The following is an 18770-nucleotide window of genomic DNA, read 5'->3' on the forward strand; positions in this document are numbered from 1 at the left end:
CACTTTTCACTGACCAGCCTATGCTAACAAACATTGTTTAAAGATGAGGTATCGCATACAGAAACGACAAACTTCAGATCAGCAGACACTTGCTTTAACAATTATGTGGTACAACAGTAGTCACAGTTTCTAATTGCTTTGGCAACTGTAATCTACTTGTACAATGTGCAATTAAAACTGAGGGCTTTTTTTTTTTTTTCTGAACAGTTTTTGATATGTAGCACTGGCAGAATGCACTAGGGTTGTGATGGTAGCTGACCTGATTTTAGCGTGGATCAAGTATTTCATGAAGGAGCTGGAAGGAATGCATTTACTAAATTTGCAATTAGTCTCAAAGTAGGAAAGGTGCAATAACTTCAGAGGGTAGCATTATTTCCTGAAATTGTCTTTAAAATTAGAAATAAGTACTGTAATAAATAAGAAATAAGTGCAAAGTAGAGCATTTTGGTAGGAAAAATTTACTGCACAAATAGGTAAAAGAAGGAACTGAGCGGATGGTGCATGACAGTGCTTCAACTCTTCTCAGCGTTGATGAAACATCCCATTAATATTGTTTCAGGGTTTGGGCATCACACTTGGACAAAGATCTGAATCAGATAAAGAGCTAATAATTATAAAAACTTTGATCCCTGAGGGGAAAAAAAAAACGAGGAAGGAAAAAAAAAAGGAGGGAAGCTAGGTTAGTCTGTTATAATGGTTTTTTCCTACATCATGAGCCCCTGTGTTCTCAGGAAACAACCAAGAATAGTTAAGAAGTAAATATCTCTTTTTCAGCTGTCTTTCACTCTATTTGGGGTAAAAACAGGTCTTAGAGATGGCAAAACTGGAACCAAACAGATCTTGAAACAAATTTAACTGCAGTATTAAGTGTATTACTGCTTTTCCTGTCCCAGTGGAGAACTTCCCAACAAGAGAATTACAGAACCGTTTGGAGGAGAACCTCTGTTGCAGTAGTTATGCACTGGATGAGCTGCCTGGGAGCTGTGGGGTCTCCAGCACTAAAGCAGTCTAATGCCAGAAATGGTCCATACCGCTGGCATCACGGTCTTTCTGACTCTGGGCTACTTCATCCTTGGCTTTTGTTGCAAGCTCAAATGCATCCTGACTGTTGTTACCTGAAATCCTGTAAAAGTCTGGGCCAGCTGCAGCCTACCTGCAGTGGCTTGGTAGGGGAAACTGGCAAATAGGTGTTCTTTCCCTGGGGAACGAGCCATGGATAAGCAAACCTCTTGGGCTTTGTTCCAGACTACTTTTTTGAGATTCTGTTTCTTCATATCTGTTTTCCAATGTCATTTTAACAAGCCTTAGTGAATCAGTATTCCAGATGTGTTCTGTCTTTTCTTGTCTGAATTATTTAATGGTTTTGCTGTGAGGTTGTATTGCTGACATTATTAGAAGAGAGCAGCGATTCCTACATTTCCTTATCTTTGTCAAGCAAAAAGCAGATTGGGCAAAAGAGTACAAATTCTTCATTGTCCTTTTCTTCTCACTGTACATCCTTTCTTCAGTTAATTGCTCTTTGCCTCTGTTTTTTGTTTTACTTGTTATTACTGAATTTGGTTGGTTGTCCCTTCTCTAACAAGCCTAACAAGAACTTTTGGCTTTCACATCACCTGTAAATGAATGCAAAATGTTGAAATTAAACCTGTAATCTTGTACAGTTTGAACTGAGATTTGCCCTAGTCTAAAAAGTCACTTTCTAAAGGTATGCCAATACATCAATCCCAAATGGGGAGTGCTTTCGGGGGTGCGCCCATTGAATAGCAACGGGAGGCAGGATATAAATTGATGCTTCATTCTGTGGCCTACGCTTGAGATTCTTTGATATAACATTAGTGAGTTTTGGATGTATCCCTGTATGTTGAAGAAGCGTTTGGATCAGAGTCTGTGTATATAGAAAGCCATTATCTCTTCAGTTGCTGTAAGTGGGAAAATAGAGCTGATTAACTTGGCAATAATATAGAAGAGACTAGCAATTATTGAAACAAATTTTTACTTGGAAAGTAAGAAATATTTGAAAACAGACAAGCGTATCTCATTTTTATTTGTAACTGCATCATCTGTAAATTAAAGGTTGAAAACTCCTATTTGTTTGCAGAACTGGGGGGGGACCTCAAACATGCTGTTTTAAAACACTTAATGAAAGGGATAGGACTTCCCAGAGCTTCAGATGTAGCTCCTTTAAAATTAAAATAGCTAACTTTTTAGATATGTGAGTGGGAATAATTTTTTCAGTATCATTACTGATAAAGAATATTTTAGTTAATTTTATGCAACTGCTATAAATTGGGCAGGGGGTAAAAATAAACAATTTATCTTTTAAAATAAAATTACCTCCACTTGAACAGCCATAAACTTAAGCCCTGCTGCGTTTATAAATCTGTTGAAGTCTGTTCAGGGGGACTGTTCACATGAATAAAAGTATAGATGTGGTTTAAGTGTTCATACCAGAGGACCTAGTATTGTTCTCTATTTAAAAGAAAGCTATTGCATAACATCATTGAAAAAAATTACAACGGGTAGGAATTAAGGCTCATGTGTATATATATTTAGTATTAATATGAACTATAATACACATTGTCTGTATTTTTAGCATGTGAATTTTAAAATGCAAACCTGATGAAGGAATTGATTTGTGGTAACAATTCTGTCATTCTATAGAATTGTTCATGTAGTGTCTGGTTAAAAAATAGTGTAACACCATTTTGTAAGTCTCAACATTTTTGGAGCTTTTTGCTCTGTATTATTGTGAGCGTAAAGGTGGCAATGGCCCTGAACTCTTATCAATTTCTGCATTTACAGTTTGAAATGTATTTAAAAAATTGTCAAAAAAAATTGTCTTAATAATTGAGAAACCAAAATCCTTATTTATAAAATACTTGCTTTGTTGTTTTGACATTTTAAACTATAAAGAGTAAACAAACATCTATTTAAAGTGGATAGTGGTATTCATGATAAAAGGCAACCAGTAAAATGCTAAAATGTCATGCAGTACCAAGTCAGATGCCTTTACAGTAATAGATTACACACTACAGATCACTTAGCAGGGATCCTCCCAGATTAGAGAAAGGGTCAGGCTTAGACATGCCCATAGTGACTGGGACACTTTTGAAGCTGTAACTTTTTCTAGTTGCTTAAATACCTTTTTTGGTTTTATTGTCCCACTTTTCTAAACTGTGTTTGCTTTGTGAACGTAAAGTTTACAGTACTGCATTCAGCCTTAAATACAGTATATTTCAGTACTGCATGAAGTTATTAAGATGGGGTAGAGCAAAGTGTTACACTGATTGTAGTATTTCTGTACGGTCTTAGTCTAATGCAATAGTGATAGAGCTGTGAAAGGAGGTGGTAAGGAACCTGTGCTGGCCACCTATTGTCAACTCCTGATGTCTACTGCCTTTGTATCTGCTTCAGCTGCTCTGGCAGCTGTGTTGCCTGCTTCGGTCTATAGATAGAACTGTTTTTATTAACAAAACTCTCTCTTCCCTTCTTGATCATTCAAGATATGCTGTGATCGCTTTTGGATGTGCCAGCTGTCCCAAACTTACGTGTGGACGAGAAGGCTGTGGAACTGAGTTTTGCTACCACTGTAAGCAGATTTGGCATCCAAACCAGACCTGCGATGCTGCTCGCCAGGAGAGAGCTCAAAGTCTGCGCCTCAGAACAATTCGTTCTTCATCTATTAGTTACAGCCAGGAATCTGGAGCAGCAGGTATTTATGATTAGGATACTGTGTCTGTAAAGTATCTTTTTAGTACATTTGTACAATTAACTCTGAAAAGGAAAGAACTGAATAGTAGCATTGTCTTTCAGAAACATAAAATATACAATTTTAAGTTTGAATTAAAATTTTAAATGTTATAATTTGAAATACTCGGTGACCACAGCACCTGACTTCAATCTTACAGAGTTGTCAGCATTTTAAATTCTTCCTTTGTAGCTGAAAAATGTGAAGTCAAAGGAACTTGCTGCAAAACATTCTCTGTGTTGGGCAGGCTGACTTCATTAGTTGTATCACTTACACACTCGGAACACTTATTTTCTCCACTGCAGGTGAAATTTCACAGGGCTGCTAATAATAAAAGCTGTTAAAAATAAAACTCAAAACCACTGGTTTTTTTCTTTCAAAAGAGACTATTAGTCTGATGCCAGCTCTGAAGTTTGACATCTGTTTGTTAGTACTAACTTCTGTTTTTCAATAAAGCGCTCATTTGTCTTGGCTACCGGAAAGCTAACAATTCCATCTTCTTAAAATTGAATTTTTTTGTAACCCCCCCAAAAAAGAGGATAAACTATTCAGAGTAGTATTTTGCAGAGCAAGAGTCCAGTTTGCTATTGGTAAGAATTGGCTCTGAGTTTCACCAAACTCTGATCTATTTGGCAGCTTTTGTGTCTGCCTGACCAAACAAGGTAGATGCTAGGAGAGAAGATTCTGTCTTGCACTTTGAGTGTAGTTAGAACTGTCGTTCTCCAATCCAGCCCTAGACTTGGGAGTGTCTAATCTGTTGTTTGTGCTGGCTCATTTTAACAAGGCACTCCATCTTGTCTTAAAAATTGGCATCTTGCTCTAGTTTTCAAATAAATTTTAAAATAAACTTTAAATAAATTAGCATGCCAGTGCCTTTCCTTGCCCTTTCAGTCACTCCCAGCATGAACAGCAGTAGCTCTGCCATGCCCATGCTGTAAGAACTTGCTCAGTTTAGTTACTGCCCTGTAGGTTGTGCATCTGTTCCCATCTGAGAATAGCTAGTGCATCCTTTCAGCTGCTCCCTGTCCTTTTGCACTGGAGTTGGTAGAGGTACTGTTTCTGCTGGTTCTGCACCTCTTCGGATATTCTTTATACCAAGTATAACCCCTCTTTTTCCTTTGTCCTACCTAGTAGCACAGAGGCAGTAAACTTGGACTTCAGCACTAGGAGATGCAAGTTATTTCTGTTGCTCTGAGTAAATAGCTTGTCCCAAAGTGCAGATGCTAACCAGTAATGTAAAGGAACGAAGATCACAACTATGGTTGTGTCAGTATACAAGTATTTCACTGTTGCTCAACGACCCCTTGTTTGTTAATGATAGAGATAGTCACTTAACCACATTTTTCAATATTTGACTTGGGAACAAGGAGAACCTCCGGAATTTTCTTTTTGCTACAGTATTTTTTTTCCTAGGGAGTAAGTAAATATTAAGTAGGGCTGTGAAGAGGACTCAAGAGGAGGTTGGTGATACCAAAGAAATGCACTTAATATGGAAGGGGAGATGGATTTAAGATAAGAAGAAGAAGAAATAACAGAGTGGAGACTGAATATTCAAGTAAAAGATTCATCACAGCATGAAATGTAGAAGAGGATTATATTTAAAGAGACCATATTATCAGTCCTGTATTAACATACATATTTAATGTCCGACTCTAATATATATTGCATTAAGCTTAGAAAATTGTTGAACAGAGTGTATGGATTAACTATTCAATTACTTGAATGTGATCTAATATGCCATGGTTTTCATTAGTTTTACTTGATCCAAGGTTTACAAATACAAATGGCTATCAAGGCATCGCCAAATCAGGATTTGTAAAGCAAACTTAAAATAAACTTCTTCCATTTTTCAGATAATGGTTCAATCAGTTTTCTCAAACATATGTCTATATTTTGATGAAATCAGCTTGTCTAAAGAACTGATATGATCTTAATATTCATTTTTAAACAGCTGATGACATAAAGCCATGCCCACGCTGTGCTGCTTATATAATAAAAATGAATGATGGAAGCTGCAATCATATGACCTGTGCTGTCTGTGGCTGTGAATTCTGTTGGCTATGTATGAAAGAGATCTCAGATTTACATTATTTAAGGTACATTTAAGAAAAAAAAAAAATCTATGTGGTTGGTAACTTGTTTTCTAACGTATATAGAAATAGATTCCTGGGTGCTGTAAGTCTGGCTTTCTTCCTGTTGGAGTAGAGAATCACAGTTGAAGTATCCATATCTGAGAATTAAGTTAGTTTTCAATGCATGTATTTAAATTAGTGCTTTGTTATTTTTTTTAAAACACTTTTCTAGGTTTCATGCATGCAATGTGTACTTAGTACGACAAATGAAGTGTTTTAGATGAACACACCCACTATTTTTACTGATGTCTTAATACTGCTGTATTGTCTTCATAGTAACCAATATAAAACCTCTGATATATAAATTACACAGATTGGCATGTGGTAATATGCAATATGCTTCTCTTTACATTGCAAAATACGCTGTAAAAGCAAAAAAAAATCTGAAGAATTATAACTGGTGATTTGGTATCAATAACATCTGTAACTTGAACCTGAGAACAATAATTTTGTAGCTAGAGAACAGTTCAGTAGTGTATAGTTGTGTTGATTTATTTACAATTTCTTCAGTTTTCTTACTTCTTTCTATTAGCCCATCAGGTTGCACATTTTGGGGAAAGAAACCATGGAGCCGTAAGAAGAAAATACTGTGGCAACTAGGGACACTTGTTGGAGCTCCTGTAGGAATTGCCTTAATAGCTGGCATTGCTATTCCTGCTATGATTATTGGAATTCCTGTGTATGTGGGACGTAAGGTAAAATGTGCTACAACTCCTAACATGCTTCAGATTTTACCTTCTGCATGTCTGGTATGTTGTGGGTAATACTATGTTCAGTTGGCTATTTTCACCAGCCTGTAAAAAAAAAAAAAAAAAAAAAAAAAAAAAAAAAAAAAAAAAAAAAAAACCAAACCACCCCCTAAAAACCAAACAAACCAACCCCTGAATTGTTTAAGGATATTTGTTTCAATTGTACAGGCAGGAGAAGCAGTGTTTTTAAGAATGTAGTTCCTCTTAAAACAGGCAGAGCAAAACACCAAACAATTTCCAATTTCTGCATCTCGCCACAGAAGTTCTTGCATGCTTTTTCAAAATTGCTCTGTTTTTAATCTCTGGTTTCCCTTAGAATTGAACAATATTTAGAGGAGAAAGAAGGCAAAAAGAAAATCCTTCTTATTTTTCTTAAAAGCAGATAGTTACCAGTATTTTAGTATAAAATTCTGCTAGTATAGGTTTGTGCATGCACACATTTAAGTATTTATACTCAGCAGCTTGTTAATTGCCTTGGGCCAGTCCACCATGTGGAGCAGTGTTCAGTGCAGGTAGCCAGACAGCATCTATCTTCATTTTACCGTTTGTGGGAATCGGCTAGAAATGACCATATTAATCAGAAGGCAGTTGATGTATTTCCTCTCAAAAATATAATAGCTTTTAGTATAAAGTAAATGGCAGATTGCAAGGAAAAAGAAAGATAACTACATCTACTATTTGTAATTTAGGATAAAGTAGTAAGTTATCCAGATCTTTTGGAAATGAGTTTTTTGAAATGATGCTAGACAAGAAGTCCAGGGATGTGGCTCTTCCACTGTATTCTTTTTCATCTTTTTCTTTCAAGCAAGTACTCCTACCTTCTGCTACAGTTGGTTTTTGGCCCTTCTATTCTGTTTTGTCTTAATCCCAAACAGTCATTGCAACCTTATAAATGATAAGAGGAAGAAGGCAGCAGTTACCTGTTTCAAATCCCTATTGCACGTTCTGCTTTTCTTACTAGATTTTGGGATAGGTCCCCATCACTGAGCACCTTTCACATGTGAATGGTAAAGTCTCAGAAAGTTAGTCTGTGAGGGCAGCCTCATGAGAATTTCCATTGTACCCCACTGCTTAATGGTCATTTTTCTGTGACTCCTTTCTTCAAAGCATCTGATGATGGAGATTCCACAGGCTCTCCAAGCCTAATTTTCTTAGTAAAATTAATTTTTTTAACGTTAATGTAAATTCTCTTCCTACACTAAATTCTTATTGCCCTATCTTCAGCTGACATAAAGAATCCTTTTGCTTTGCAATATCCCATTACATATTTGATGATTTTTAAGTCCACTTTCATTCTTATCTCTAAAAAAACCTAGCACTTCCAGTTTTTCTTGATAAACTGTCAAGAAGACACACTGTTTCAGATCTGATTCTCATCTTCTTTTCAGGATTTCCTTCCAATTGTTCGTATCACCTTTGTTTTTGTCCAGTTTGAATATAGCAGTGAAGCTGAAGCATTACTACTGCGGAGTTAAATGAAAGGGTGGTCCTGTGCGTATAACTGCCAGTTATCTCTTTCTCAACTACATGCTATTTTTATTTTGTGTACTCTAAAACACGTACCCTTCCCCACCGTACTGGTAATTTAGGCGATTGGTCTCTTCCTAAGGGTAGTCTTGAACTCATTACCATTGTGCTGCATCATATTCATTTCAGGCCATAAATTGAACACGCACATTCTTCTTCCATCTTCCAGGTTAATGAAAATGTTGAATACTTTTGGATCCAGGGCATATCTCTTGGAAAAGTATAGGGTGGAGAGTTTCAATTTAGGGAGTAAAAAAAACTAATGACAACTTGGATGTTTTCTATCTGTTTTACATGAAGCTAATAGTATTTTTCTCTAGTCCATTTTTCAGTCTGGACCATTACAACCTGTTGAATGTCATGCAAGAAAATGTCAAAATTTTGTTCAAGTCAGTGCATGACATCTGCTTCTCCCCATCCTCAAGGCTAGTTATCTAGTCACAGAAGAAAATTAAGTTGACGTGATTTCTACTTGAAAAAAATCAGCGTGGCCTCTTTATTTCCTGCATCTGCTTTGATGTCTACAAGTTTCCAGTTTTCAGGAAATTGAAGTTCAGTTCACTGAACTTCTTTAATTCCCCAGCTTCTTGTTTTACGCCTTTTTAAAGATTATCATTGCAGCTTAACTTTTTCCAGTTTTCCTGATTTTTTTTTTTTCAGACATCTTCTATGAATAATAATTTTCAAAAATTATTATTGGGGCTCTGAAATTGGGCCTGCTGAGATATTTTTCAGATCAGCTCATGTAAGTACACTCTAACCTGCTGTTTTCCTTTGTCACCAGTCACCTGGCTCACAGTTGATCTTTAGTGACTACTGAAGGGGAAAAAAAAATGAACAGGCCTCCAGTTTCATCCGCTGTCTGGCTTTCCTTTTTGTTAAATAACAAATTGATCCATTTTGGTCTTCCTCTTACTAGCAGTATACTTGTAGAATAATTTCTTTTTGACTTTGATGTCCCTTGCTTTTTGTCTCCTGTATTTTAACCTTTCTGATTTTTGTCCTGATACCCTCATGCTGTTCCTTTATACCCATTCATAATAATCTGACCTACTTTCTGTTTTCTTACGCTGCTGCTGCTTCAGTAAAGGAAGCTTCGTTGTTCTCTTAGAACATTCTGTCTTCTGCATTGGAAGAGTTTGTGCTTGTGTTTTGATAGTTACCTTAAGGAAGTGCTAGTCCTCTCTTTTTATAGATATAAGTCTTGTAACCTACCAGTTTTCTGCGTTTATGGAAATCCCTCTTCTTCTGGCCCAGTATTTTTATTTGGATATTCTTTATTCTTTACTCAATATTTAGAAATCTCTTATTTCATAGTCATTCCTACCAATGTAACCTTCTACCTTCATGTTTTCAATCAGTTTCTCCTCTGTAACCACTCCCTTCCATTCCTTTTTGTTGCGTTATGTTTAAGGAATCCAGTAGCCTTTATAGATTTCTTTGTTGTATGTTTTTTGTTTCGGTAGTTAAAGTTGCCCATAACAGTAAAATTCAGTGCCTGAGGTGATCCTGCTAATTGCTTAGAGAGCCCCATGAAACCTCATCTTCCTGAGTTTGTAATTCTTACACGCTTGTACTATGAGAGTGTTCATGTTCAATTTTTCCTTTTTAATGCATAGGTATGTTCCACATTCAAGTGCTCCCTCACTCTGTGTTGCTCTTTGTGTAACGTACTTCAGAGCAAGTAAATGCATTCTCATTATACGAAGTGCAGTGTCTTCTCTGCCCTTTCCTTGCCTGTCTTGCCTGAACAAATACAAATACTTTAAGTTTATTCCAAAATGAGAACTACCCTACCAAATCTCTAATTGAAATTATAATTTAAAAAGTGCAACATTTAATAAAACCTCCAGCTCACTTTTGTCATTCTTTTTGCGGTACCAAGTCGATACAAAAATACTGTGATTATCCTCTTAGTACTCTTTTGTGTTCCTCCTTAGATGTAGTGAGGATTAACTTAGCCTCATGACAACCATTAAAATAGCGACCTATTGTTCCTTTATAATTATATGTCTTAACCAAGAATGATGACAGATGAAGTGCATATCCCTGAAAAGCCATGTTCCTAGAGAGAGTAAATGAAACACACAAAAAGTAGGAAATCTCTGTAAAACAGTGATCTTTGAAGGCCTTTCAGGTTCATGTGGGATTTGCAGCAGATAAGTTTGAGGCAGTCACATTTCGGAGTTATTGCAGACTTGAACCATCAATAAGGGTTTTGGTTAGCAGATTCCTCAGTAAAATAGCACAGCTAAGACTCAGGTTTGCTAAAATATTTCCTGTCTCAAGAGCTTGTCTTGAGAGGGTGCCAGAGCAACGGCGTTCTTGCTCTCCCCCTCACAGGATATGTTTGATGAAGGCTGCCTTACTACAAGATTTTCATGGCTCTGTTATGTCAACCTCTGTGTCCATGGATCTAATAATCTGTGAAAGTTTCACTTCGTATTGTTCAGGGGAAAGATGGCTGGGAATAAGAAGTGTCAATTTAATCAGATTTGGTAATTCTTTGATCCTGAAAATTGTCTACTAATCCCAACCATGTAAGCTGGAGTAATGATTAAACAAACAAAGCTGTTCAATGATTTAGCTCTTCTAACTTGACGGTGAAAGTAAATGCTTAGTTGCTGGATGGGAGGACTTCTAACTTCGAAGAAGTTGCCTAAAATTAAGAAATGTTAAATTTTCTTTTCTTTGAGATAAGTTAAGGAGTAAACCATGACATAGAATGTGGTCTCTCTGGAAGAGAGCAGGGTACAGATTCCAAACTATTATATGTCAGTTCTTCCATCCTTGCAGCAATATATTATTGATGATGATAATACTTTAAAAAACCTTTTCTTCTTTTCTTCTCTCAAGATTCACAATCGATATGAAGGCAAAGACATTTCAAAGCACAAGCGAAACTTGGCTATAGCAGGTGGTGTAACCTTATCCGTAATTGTTTCTCCAGTTGTAGCTGCAGTAACTGTGGGTAAGCAAATAGTAATATTTTGTATATTGGTAGCACCTTGCAAGCAGAAGTCTATAAGCACTTGTGAATAAAACAGCTGAGATAAGTCCTATAGTTTCTTTTTATAGGTGAAGGAACTGAGACAACGAGGAGTCTGAGGTTATACATTTATTGGGACAGAATGGAGAATACAGTACTTCAGGAAATGCTGCATTAAAATGAAGAATTAAAAATAATTTTTGTCTTGCAAATTGAAGTTTCCACATTGTCGTATCTGGCTTTTAAAACTGAAGTATTTAAAGCTTTTTTTAAATGACTGACCAAGAAGAAGTGTTGCCACAGTGTCTATTCGTATTTGAATAACTTCATATCAAACGTTGCTCAACACAGAGGAAAAATACAGTCTCTTACACTTAACATGACAGTAGTTGACAAACTATTTGTTATGTTCTGGGAGTCAGTTTGAATTCTATCACATTCTTTTTCATAGGGATTGCTGAGGATAGCACTTGAGGAAAATCTGGCTGTATACTACAAAATAGTTGTCGTCTTACCATGTAATTTCAAGATCACTGTAAAAAAACCCTGATAATTTTTTTTTTTTTTTTTTTCTTTTTTGTAAAAGTCGTGGACTTGCCCAGCGCTGCCTTGCTTCTCTTTTGTTGCAGCACAGGCATCTTTACAGTTGCACAGTAAGCTGCCATGGATAACTGATTCACATTAAGACCCACCATTTAGTTTTAAGCTGGATCAGTCCCCCGATCTGATTCATCACGCAGTTTTGTATGCAGTGTTCCCCTTTGTGCCAGAAGTAATGCTCAGAGAGGAATGAGTGGCCTCAGGAAGACAGGGTCACTTTTAGCAAGTGATGGTTTAAATTGGCCGTGAAGCTGTGGCTCTAAACTGCTTGTTAAAAATGGTGGACCACTGTGCAAATGCAGATATGGTAGTCATAAAACTGTCTCTCATGTCTGTCTGCATTACATTGTTCTCATGTAGCTGTGGTGTCAGATCCCCACTAAACAGGTAGTGGGACACAAAGTCTCATAAATGTATTTATAGGTCTGCTTTACCTCATTCTTTCGAGCTATTTCTTATTGCTGACCAGAGATAAACCTTGGCTTTTTAGGGAAAGCAGTTGTGGCATTTTTTACTCTTGCCCCATTGCTATTAATACATGGCCTCCAGTTTCAGGGTATTATATGGCTTCCAAAATAATGACCTTGAGAATATAGATTTCCTCCTTGAATGCTGAGGAATTTCTAGTGAAAGGGACTTCTTATAAATGGAACCCTTCTTTTAGGTCAGACGGAGGAGCCTTTGCATTGGATCTGCCTCTGTCCTGGCTTTTTCAGAATGTGCCAGCTTGTCATTTTTCTACCATTTTTCTGTACCTTCTGTGTACTTCCATCAGCAAAGCCATAGAATGGTTTAATTCATATGCCAAAGGAGTAACTTCCGCAGACCATTAGAAGTGGTGGTATGGATGTGTGTGTACATCTGCGGGCGCTTTAGCCCAGAGTTCCTTTCACTGATTTCCCTTAACTCCTGCCACTCAGCTCCACAGAATTGTTTACTTTTAAGGAAAACTTGTATAATTAAAATTTTTAAATTGAATCAGTGTGATACAATAAATGTGAAAGATCCCACAGTAATAATAATGTTAAGTCCTATTAAATTGATAGCAAAGCCCTGTCTGACTTAGTGGATGCAAAGTCAAGCCCCTTACTAAATTAGTAGAGGTAGTAGTAACGTTTTCAGTTGAATAACATTTGAAATAGATCTCTGCTATTTCTGCTTCTTAGGTGGAACATTATTACAGTCCCCAATAGAGCTTATATGAACCTTTAAAGTATTTTCATTTTGTTTGTAAAAGATGTTATGGATGTACTGGAAGTATTAATTCATCAAGTATTAAGCTTCTCTGCCTACCAATGCTGATAGAGGACATTCTGCCTGCTGAAAGTACTTTCCTGTCATTTCACCTTAGTGATTTACCAAAATTTCTTAATTTTGCACCCTCCTGATTTCTTTCAAGTGTGAAATATTAAGTAATCATGGAAAATGAAATCGCTTTTATGAAAGGCTCTAAAATATAAGTCACATTTAATGAAAGACTGTACTTTCCTCTGTAGGTATTGGTGTTCCTATTATGCTGGCTTACGTGTATGGAGTTGTTCCAATTTCCCTCTGCCGAAGTGGAGGCTGTGGTGTGTCAGCAGGCAATGGAAAAGGTGTCAGGATAGAATTTGATGATGAAAATGATATAAATGTTGGTGGAACAAATGCAGCTGTAGGTAAGAAAATTTGTGTTTCATTTTCTATAAATTTGGGCTTTGTGACTTATATTTGATGGCCTTAGATACTAGAGTACTTATTTGCAGAAGAGGTACTATACAGTTAGGACTACCTCGACTCATTGCTGAAAGACCAGCTCTCAGATGAGGATAGCTTCTCTGTGTTCATGTTGTGCTGTAATACAAGCATTAAAGCTTTTCTTGCCCATTTGAATCAAAGCCAGACTTGAGTAAAGTCTTTTCTGTAGGTAAAAGTTTTAAGATAAAATTAATGTTGCTTTTTCAGAATACTGGTTTGTGGAAGCTTGCTGGCTTTCATCTTTTTATCTATAATAGGGGGAACTAAATGCTGGTCTGGTGCTATTTTATTTTTATATCCTTTGTGATAGGGTCTCTCTTGTTTTCCTTGACTCCATGTTACCTGTCCTTAAGATACTTAAGATACCAAAAAACAGGTATGTGATGTCAGGCATAACAATTACAGGAACTTCAACCAACTTCTTTCTCTTTTTTTTTTTTTGACAAAGTTATCTTTTTGTCATGGTATGTTTTATAAATCCTCTTTCTCAGCATAATTTCAGGAACGGTTTCCATGGTCACATTCTAGAAACTACTAAGTTCTACTTCCATAACTGACAAGCCTTTTTTATTTCTGTCTAGATACCACTTCAGTAGCAGAGGCACGTCATAACCCTAGCATAGGCGAAGGAAGCGTTGGAGGACTGACTGGCAGCTTGAGTGCAAGTGGCAGCCACATGGATAGAATAGGAGCCATTCGAGACAACCTAAGTGAAACGGCTAGTACCATGGCCCTGGCTGGGGCTAGTATAACAGGGAGTCTCTCAGGAAGTGCAATGGTTAACTGCTTTAATAGGTAAGAGACATGCTTTCTACCGTACAGTATCCTGCTCTAAATGTAAGCAGAGGAAATGGTTTTACTAGGTTTTTTGATTTTTATTTTTTTAAATTGGTTCCTATTAAAAGGAACTGTCTCAATTCATTTCTGACGAACTTGCTGATTTCCAAGAGATCCTGCCAGACCACAATCCTCAAAGAAGAGTTTGAATCTTTTTCAGGGTGAGTGAGGCCTGAGATCTTGTTCTCCTGCTTCCTGGGAGAGCAGCCTCTACCCAGGAGTCAGAGGGAGGCACCTCATGTCTAACACAGTCGTGTTCTCCGGTGTATCTCACCCCAAAATCAGAACTGCTGACTTGAATCAGTAGTCTACAAGTACTAAGCTGTACCTGGAGTGTGGATTCAAAATGGACTTGGGCAGGAGGGGAGGCAGCTGGGCACCTGGCCTTGCTGAGGTGGCAACTTCTTGTCACTTACATGCTCGATGCCTCCTGTGAATTGGGGCCTTGCTGTTTGTTGGCTGACCTGCACCCTGAAGAGAAAGGGAGTGTCTGGAAAGGATTGTTAACATTGAGGGTTCAGGGTAGAATTTGCTCTTTTAAGTCAGGTGCTAACACTGCTCATTTTCTTCAGTAATTCTGGAGTCCAGGCTATATAGAATAAAGAGGGTAGGATATCATCAAGAGTTTCCTTATGTCTTTCAAGCCTGCTGAGTGAGATATACCTATCCTCTTCTTTAAAGAGCTGAGAGTGGAGAACAAAACAAAAAACTACTAAACCACCTCCAATTCACTGTCAGAACATAGATAAAGGCATTTCGAAAAAAGCTTATCATTTGATTATCTGCTCTGCCCGACTTAAGATTGCTCAGGTTTCTATTATTCCTGTTGCCGTTGATAACAATAAATAAAGCGGAGTACAGAAGGCAGTTCCCTGCCTGTTATTTGATTAATAATAATTCTGCAGCTGGAGAAACAGGGGAACTATAATGTCTTGAACTTATGTACCCTTCTGATTGTTTTTTCCATTTTTAAAGTACAGTACACTATCTGCAAAAGAATTGTAGCTAAGCCTGGAAGTTGTTCTTGTAAATCTCAGGGAGGAAAGAATCCAGAACCTCTGGTTAACATGCAACATTTTGCTTTCTTGGGAAATTAATCTGGTTTTGCTGTTGGGTGTTTTTGTTTTGTTTTTATCAGAAAATAATCATTTTGACAGTGGGAAGAGAGAAGCTGTTTCGGTAGGGTAAATATGCGGATCTGTACTGGAGTAACTAATAAACTCTACTTACTACTGAATGGTGGAGAAACTCTACAAGGTGACATTAATTTTCAACTAGTGTGCTTTGACTGTAGCAGCAGTATATGCACCTCTTTTTCTTTCTCTCCAAGACTGGAAGTACAAGCAGATGTGCAGAAAGAACAATACAGTCTGAGTGGAGAATCTGGTACAGTTAGCTTGGGAACAGTTAGTGATAATGCCAGTACCAAAGCAATGGCAGGATCCATTCTGAACTCTTACATCCCTTTGGACAGGTAAGAGAAATGTGGTGAAAACAGAAGATTAATAAGCCTTGTTATTAAAGGATATTCTAAACATGCCTCAGCTTTAACGATTACGCTTTGAAACTGCAAATTTTGTTACAAATTGAATTACATGTGACTGCTTATATTTGCCAAGGTTATTTCCAAAGAGGAGCACCATCACTGTAGCTCAGTAGTGTTTGATCTTTCAGACTTTGTTTTTCTTTGGGTTGTTTATTTGGTTAAACACTTAACTTTTCTAAAACAAGTTACATCTCTCTAACTTTCTTTTGATATGTATCTTGGAAAGCAGTAAGAGTTTGTTTTGCTGTGTTAGCTGGCTTGTCTTAGAGGACCACTTACACTCACGGATTCTTTCTTGTTCTAGGGAAGGCAACAGTATGGAAGTGCAAGTGGATATTGAATCAAAGCCAGCCAAATTCAGACACAACAGCGGAAGCAGTAGTGTTGATGATGGCAGTGCTGCAGGTCGTAGTAATGCCGGTGGTTCATCGGCCTGCTTGCCAGAAAGTAAATCTAGTGCCACCAAGTGGTCCAAAGAAACAACAGCAGGAAAAAAATGTAAAGGTAAGCTGAGAAAGAAGAGTAGCATGAAGATAAATGAGACAAGAGAGGACATGGATGCTCAGCTGTTGGAACAGCAAAGCACAAACTCCAGTGAATTTGACTCTCCCTCTCTTAGCGATAGTATTCCATCTGTAGCAGATTCTCACTCGAGTCATTTTTCTGAGTTTAGTTGCTCAGATATGGAAAGTATGAAAACTTCCTGTAGCCATGGTTCCAGCGACTACCACACTCGCTTTACCACAGTCAGTGCTCTCCCAGAGGTGGAAAATGATCGCTTGGAAAACTCTCCACAGCCAAGTGGAATCCCTGCGCCTGTTCCAATAGCCCCAAGCACTGATGTTCCACAGCTGAGTTACATTGCTGAGGAAAGCATTAATAATGGATCTTCGAAAGACGTAGATTTAGGTGTTGGTGAAACACTGAAAGAAACAAACAACAACCATTCAGAACATGCTGTGGAATTAAGCACTGCTATTCAGACTGAAATTTAAGCCTGTAAGTGCTGCAAAAATATATTTACCACTAAAGAACCCTGTCTGAAAGCTGGTTGAATTACATGCGAGTTCCGTAAGTTTCAGGTGACCAGCAGAAGCAAGGTTTTGATACAACTGCATTTTATATATACTTGTCTGATAAGGCAAAATACTTCATATGGATCTTAGACCTGTGTGAAGAGACATGAAGGCTTTAACCAAGTGCATTACAGCAGTACAAATACGTCCATGTTTTGTATTTTTGCCACAACTTTGCTTGAAAGCATATACTTGGTGTATTTAGGTAAAAATTGGTAAATTCTTAATATGTTAAATGCTGAAATGAGTATGTCCTGCACTGTTCACTTGGAAAATATGGGGTTTGGGATAAATGGGTGTTAGCTGAGTGTTAGTGACTTAAAACCATTCTTGTGTGAACTCTATTTAAGGGAAGCAAAAGTTTTGCAGAGACCTATACAAACATATTTCAACAGTGAATATTCGTAATGATAATTTTGTTTCATAACTGGACACACTGTATTTAGAATGCATGTAGAATGAACCGCATATCTTCAGATGGATGTAGCCTGTGTCAGAAGTGTTTGTATGCGTGTACACTTTGAGCAAGGTTATGGCATTTTACATAATTTTGAAACAGAAGAAATTGGTACTTAGTATGTGGTGAAATGGAGACATCACCTGTGAAGAACAGTGGGGTTACTTATTTATTCATGCAACCAACCATGCAGCAGATAAGGCTACTATATAGTGTATAAAAATTGTAAAATAACAATCCAGTGATTTATAAGCATTGTAGAAAAGCAGATGCAGTCACCTTTCATTAGGGGGGAAAACGGTGCCCCATCAATTCTTGGTGCCTTTGGAAAAGACTGGGTTTGAAGTGCCTGGTCGTTTGAGGATTTTACTGTAATGTTTTCCAGAATGTCCTCTTTGGCCACCTTGGATCACAAAAGAAAATTCTAGTGAATAAAATGACTGTGGTAAATAAATGTATAATAATAATGAAGTATTAGCCTACCAAAGACTCACTCAGGCTTTAGTGGACATGACATCTCTTTGCAAGACATGCAGAATCAAAGTGCAGTGCAATGACTGCCCAAGTGCAAAGATGGGTTCCAAATATGCTGGCTTTTTTCTTTTCCTTTCGCATATGGAAGATGTACAGCTGAACACAAGCTGAAGTTGGCCAAAGCGCCTGCACTGTTAAGATTTTTTTTGCTATGTAATTCACTAAAATGAAGAAAAAAAAAAAAACCAGAGTAACAGTTAACAATGTTCTGTCTTGTGTTTCATGTATTGCCATTATGGTGCTACTGGAAGTTTGGTTGGATAAAAAGAAAATGCCATCAGCTGCAGTCCTCTTCCATGACTTAGCCTCACCAGTTTCAGTAATGTGCTTATAACACTAGTGCCAGTTACGTTATTTGATAATGCTTGTTACAGTATTTGTATATTTGCAATTCAGTTTTGCTCAATAATATGCGTGTAAACTGCATATCTGAAATAAATGTCTAAATACTGACTTCTAGTGGTCTTTTGTTAGTGTGCTGATTAGCCTTATAAAAATGTGTATGTTCCCAGAAGGTGCTTTTTTTCTGTATGGTTGCTGACTGCTGTTATCTCTTGTTGCCTTTAAAGACTTTGATTTTGTTAGGTGTGCTTTATAAGTTCGATGCTGTGATATGTTGAAATACAAGATCTAAAGTTGGTTGCATTTTGTACAAGACTTCAACCTGATGTCTTTTCATCTTAAAGGATAGCAGTCTGAGCTGTCTCTATGGCAGGCAGGACAGTAAATGGTTTTCTGAGAAGATGCTGCTCTGGCCTAAGCATATTACTCTTCAAACAGAATTGCACCATCTTGGTACAAAGTGGACAGGCACGGTCAGATTGCTGAGCTAAACTCA

The 18770-nt window shown here is 37.4% G+C and overlaps 1 protein-coding gene across 1 annotated transcript in view; it reads left to right on the forward strand.

Annotated features, from left to right (window-relative positions):
- The window catches only part of LOC104084016 (E3 ubiquitin-protein ligase RNF19A-like), a 20561-nt gene extending 3177 nt beyond the window's left edge, over positions 1-17384 (forward strand). The window contains 8 exon segments of the mRNA XM_009587714.1: positions 3504-3712; positions 5700-5844; positions 6413-6575; positions 11013-11127; positions 13242-13403; positions 14064-14277; positions 15650-15793; positions 16170-17384. Of these exon segments, the coding sequence (XP_009586009.1) occupies positions 3504-3712; positions 5700-5844; positions 6413-6575; positions 11013-11127; positions 13242-13403; positions 14064-14277; positions 15650-15793; positions 16170-16860 (1843 nt within the window). The 3' untranslated portion in view covers positions 16861-17384.
- The last annotated feature ends 1386 nt before the right edge of the window (positions 17385-18770 follow it).

The sequence above is a fragment of the Fulmarus glacialis genome, unplaced genomic scaffold (genome assembly GCF_000690835.1).
Source record: "Fulmarus glacialis isolate BGI_N327 unplaced genomic scaffold, ASM69083v1 scaffold32241, whole genome shotgun sequence".
Taxonomy (NCBI): domain Eukaryota; kingdom Metazoa; phylum Chordata; class Aves; order Procellariiformes; family Procellariidae; genus Fulmarus; species Fulmarus glacialis.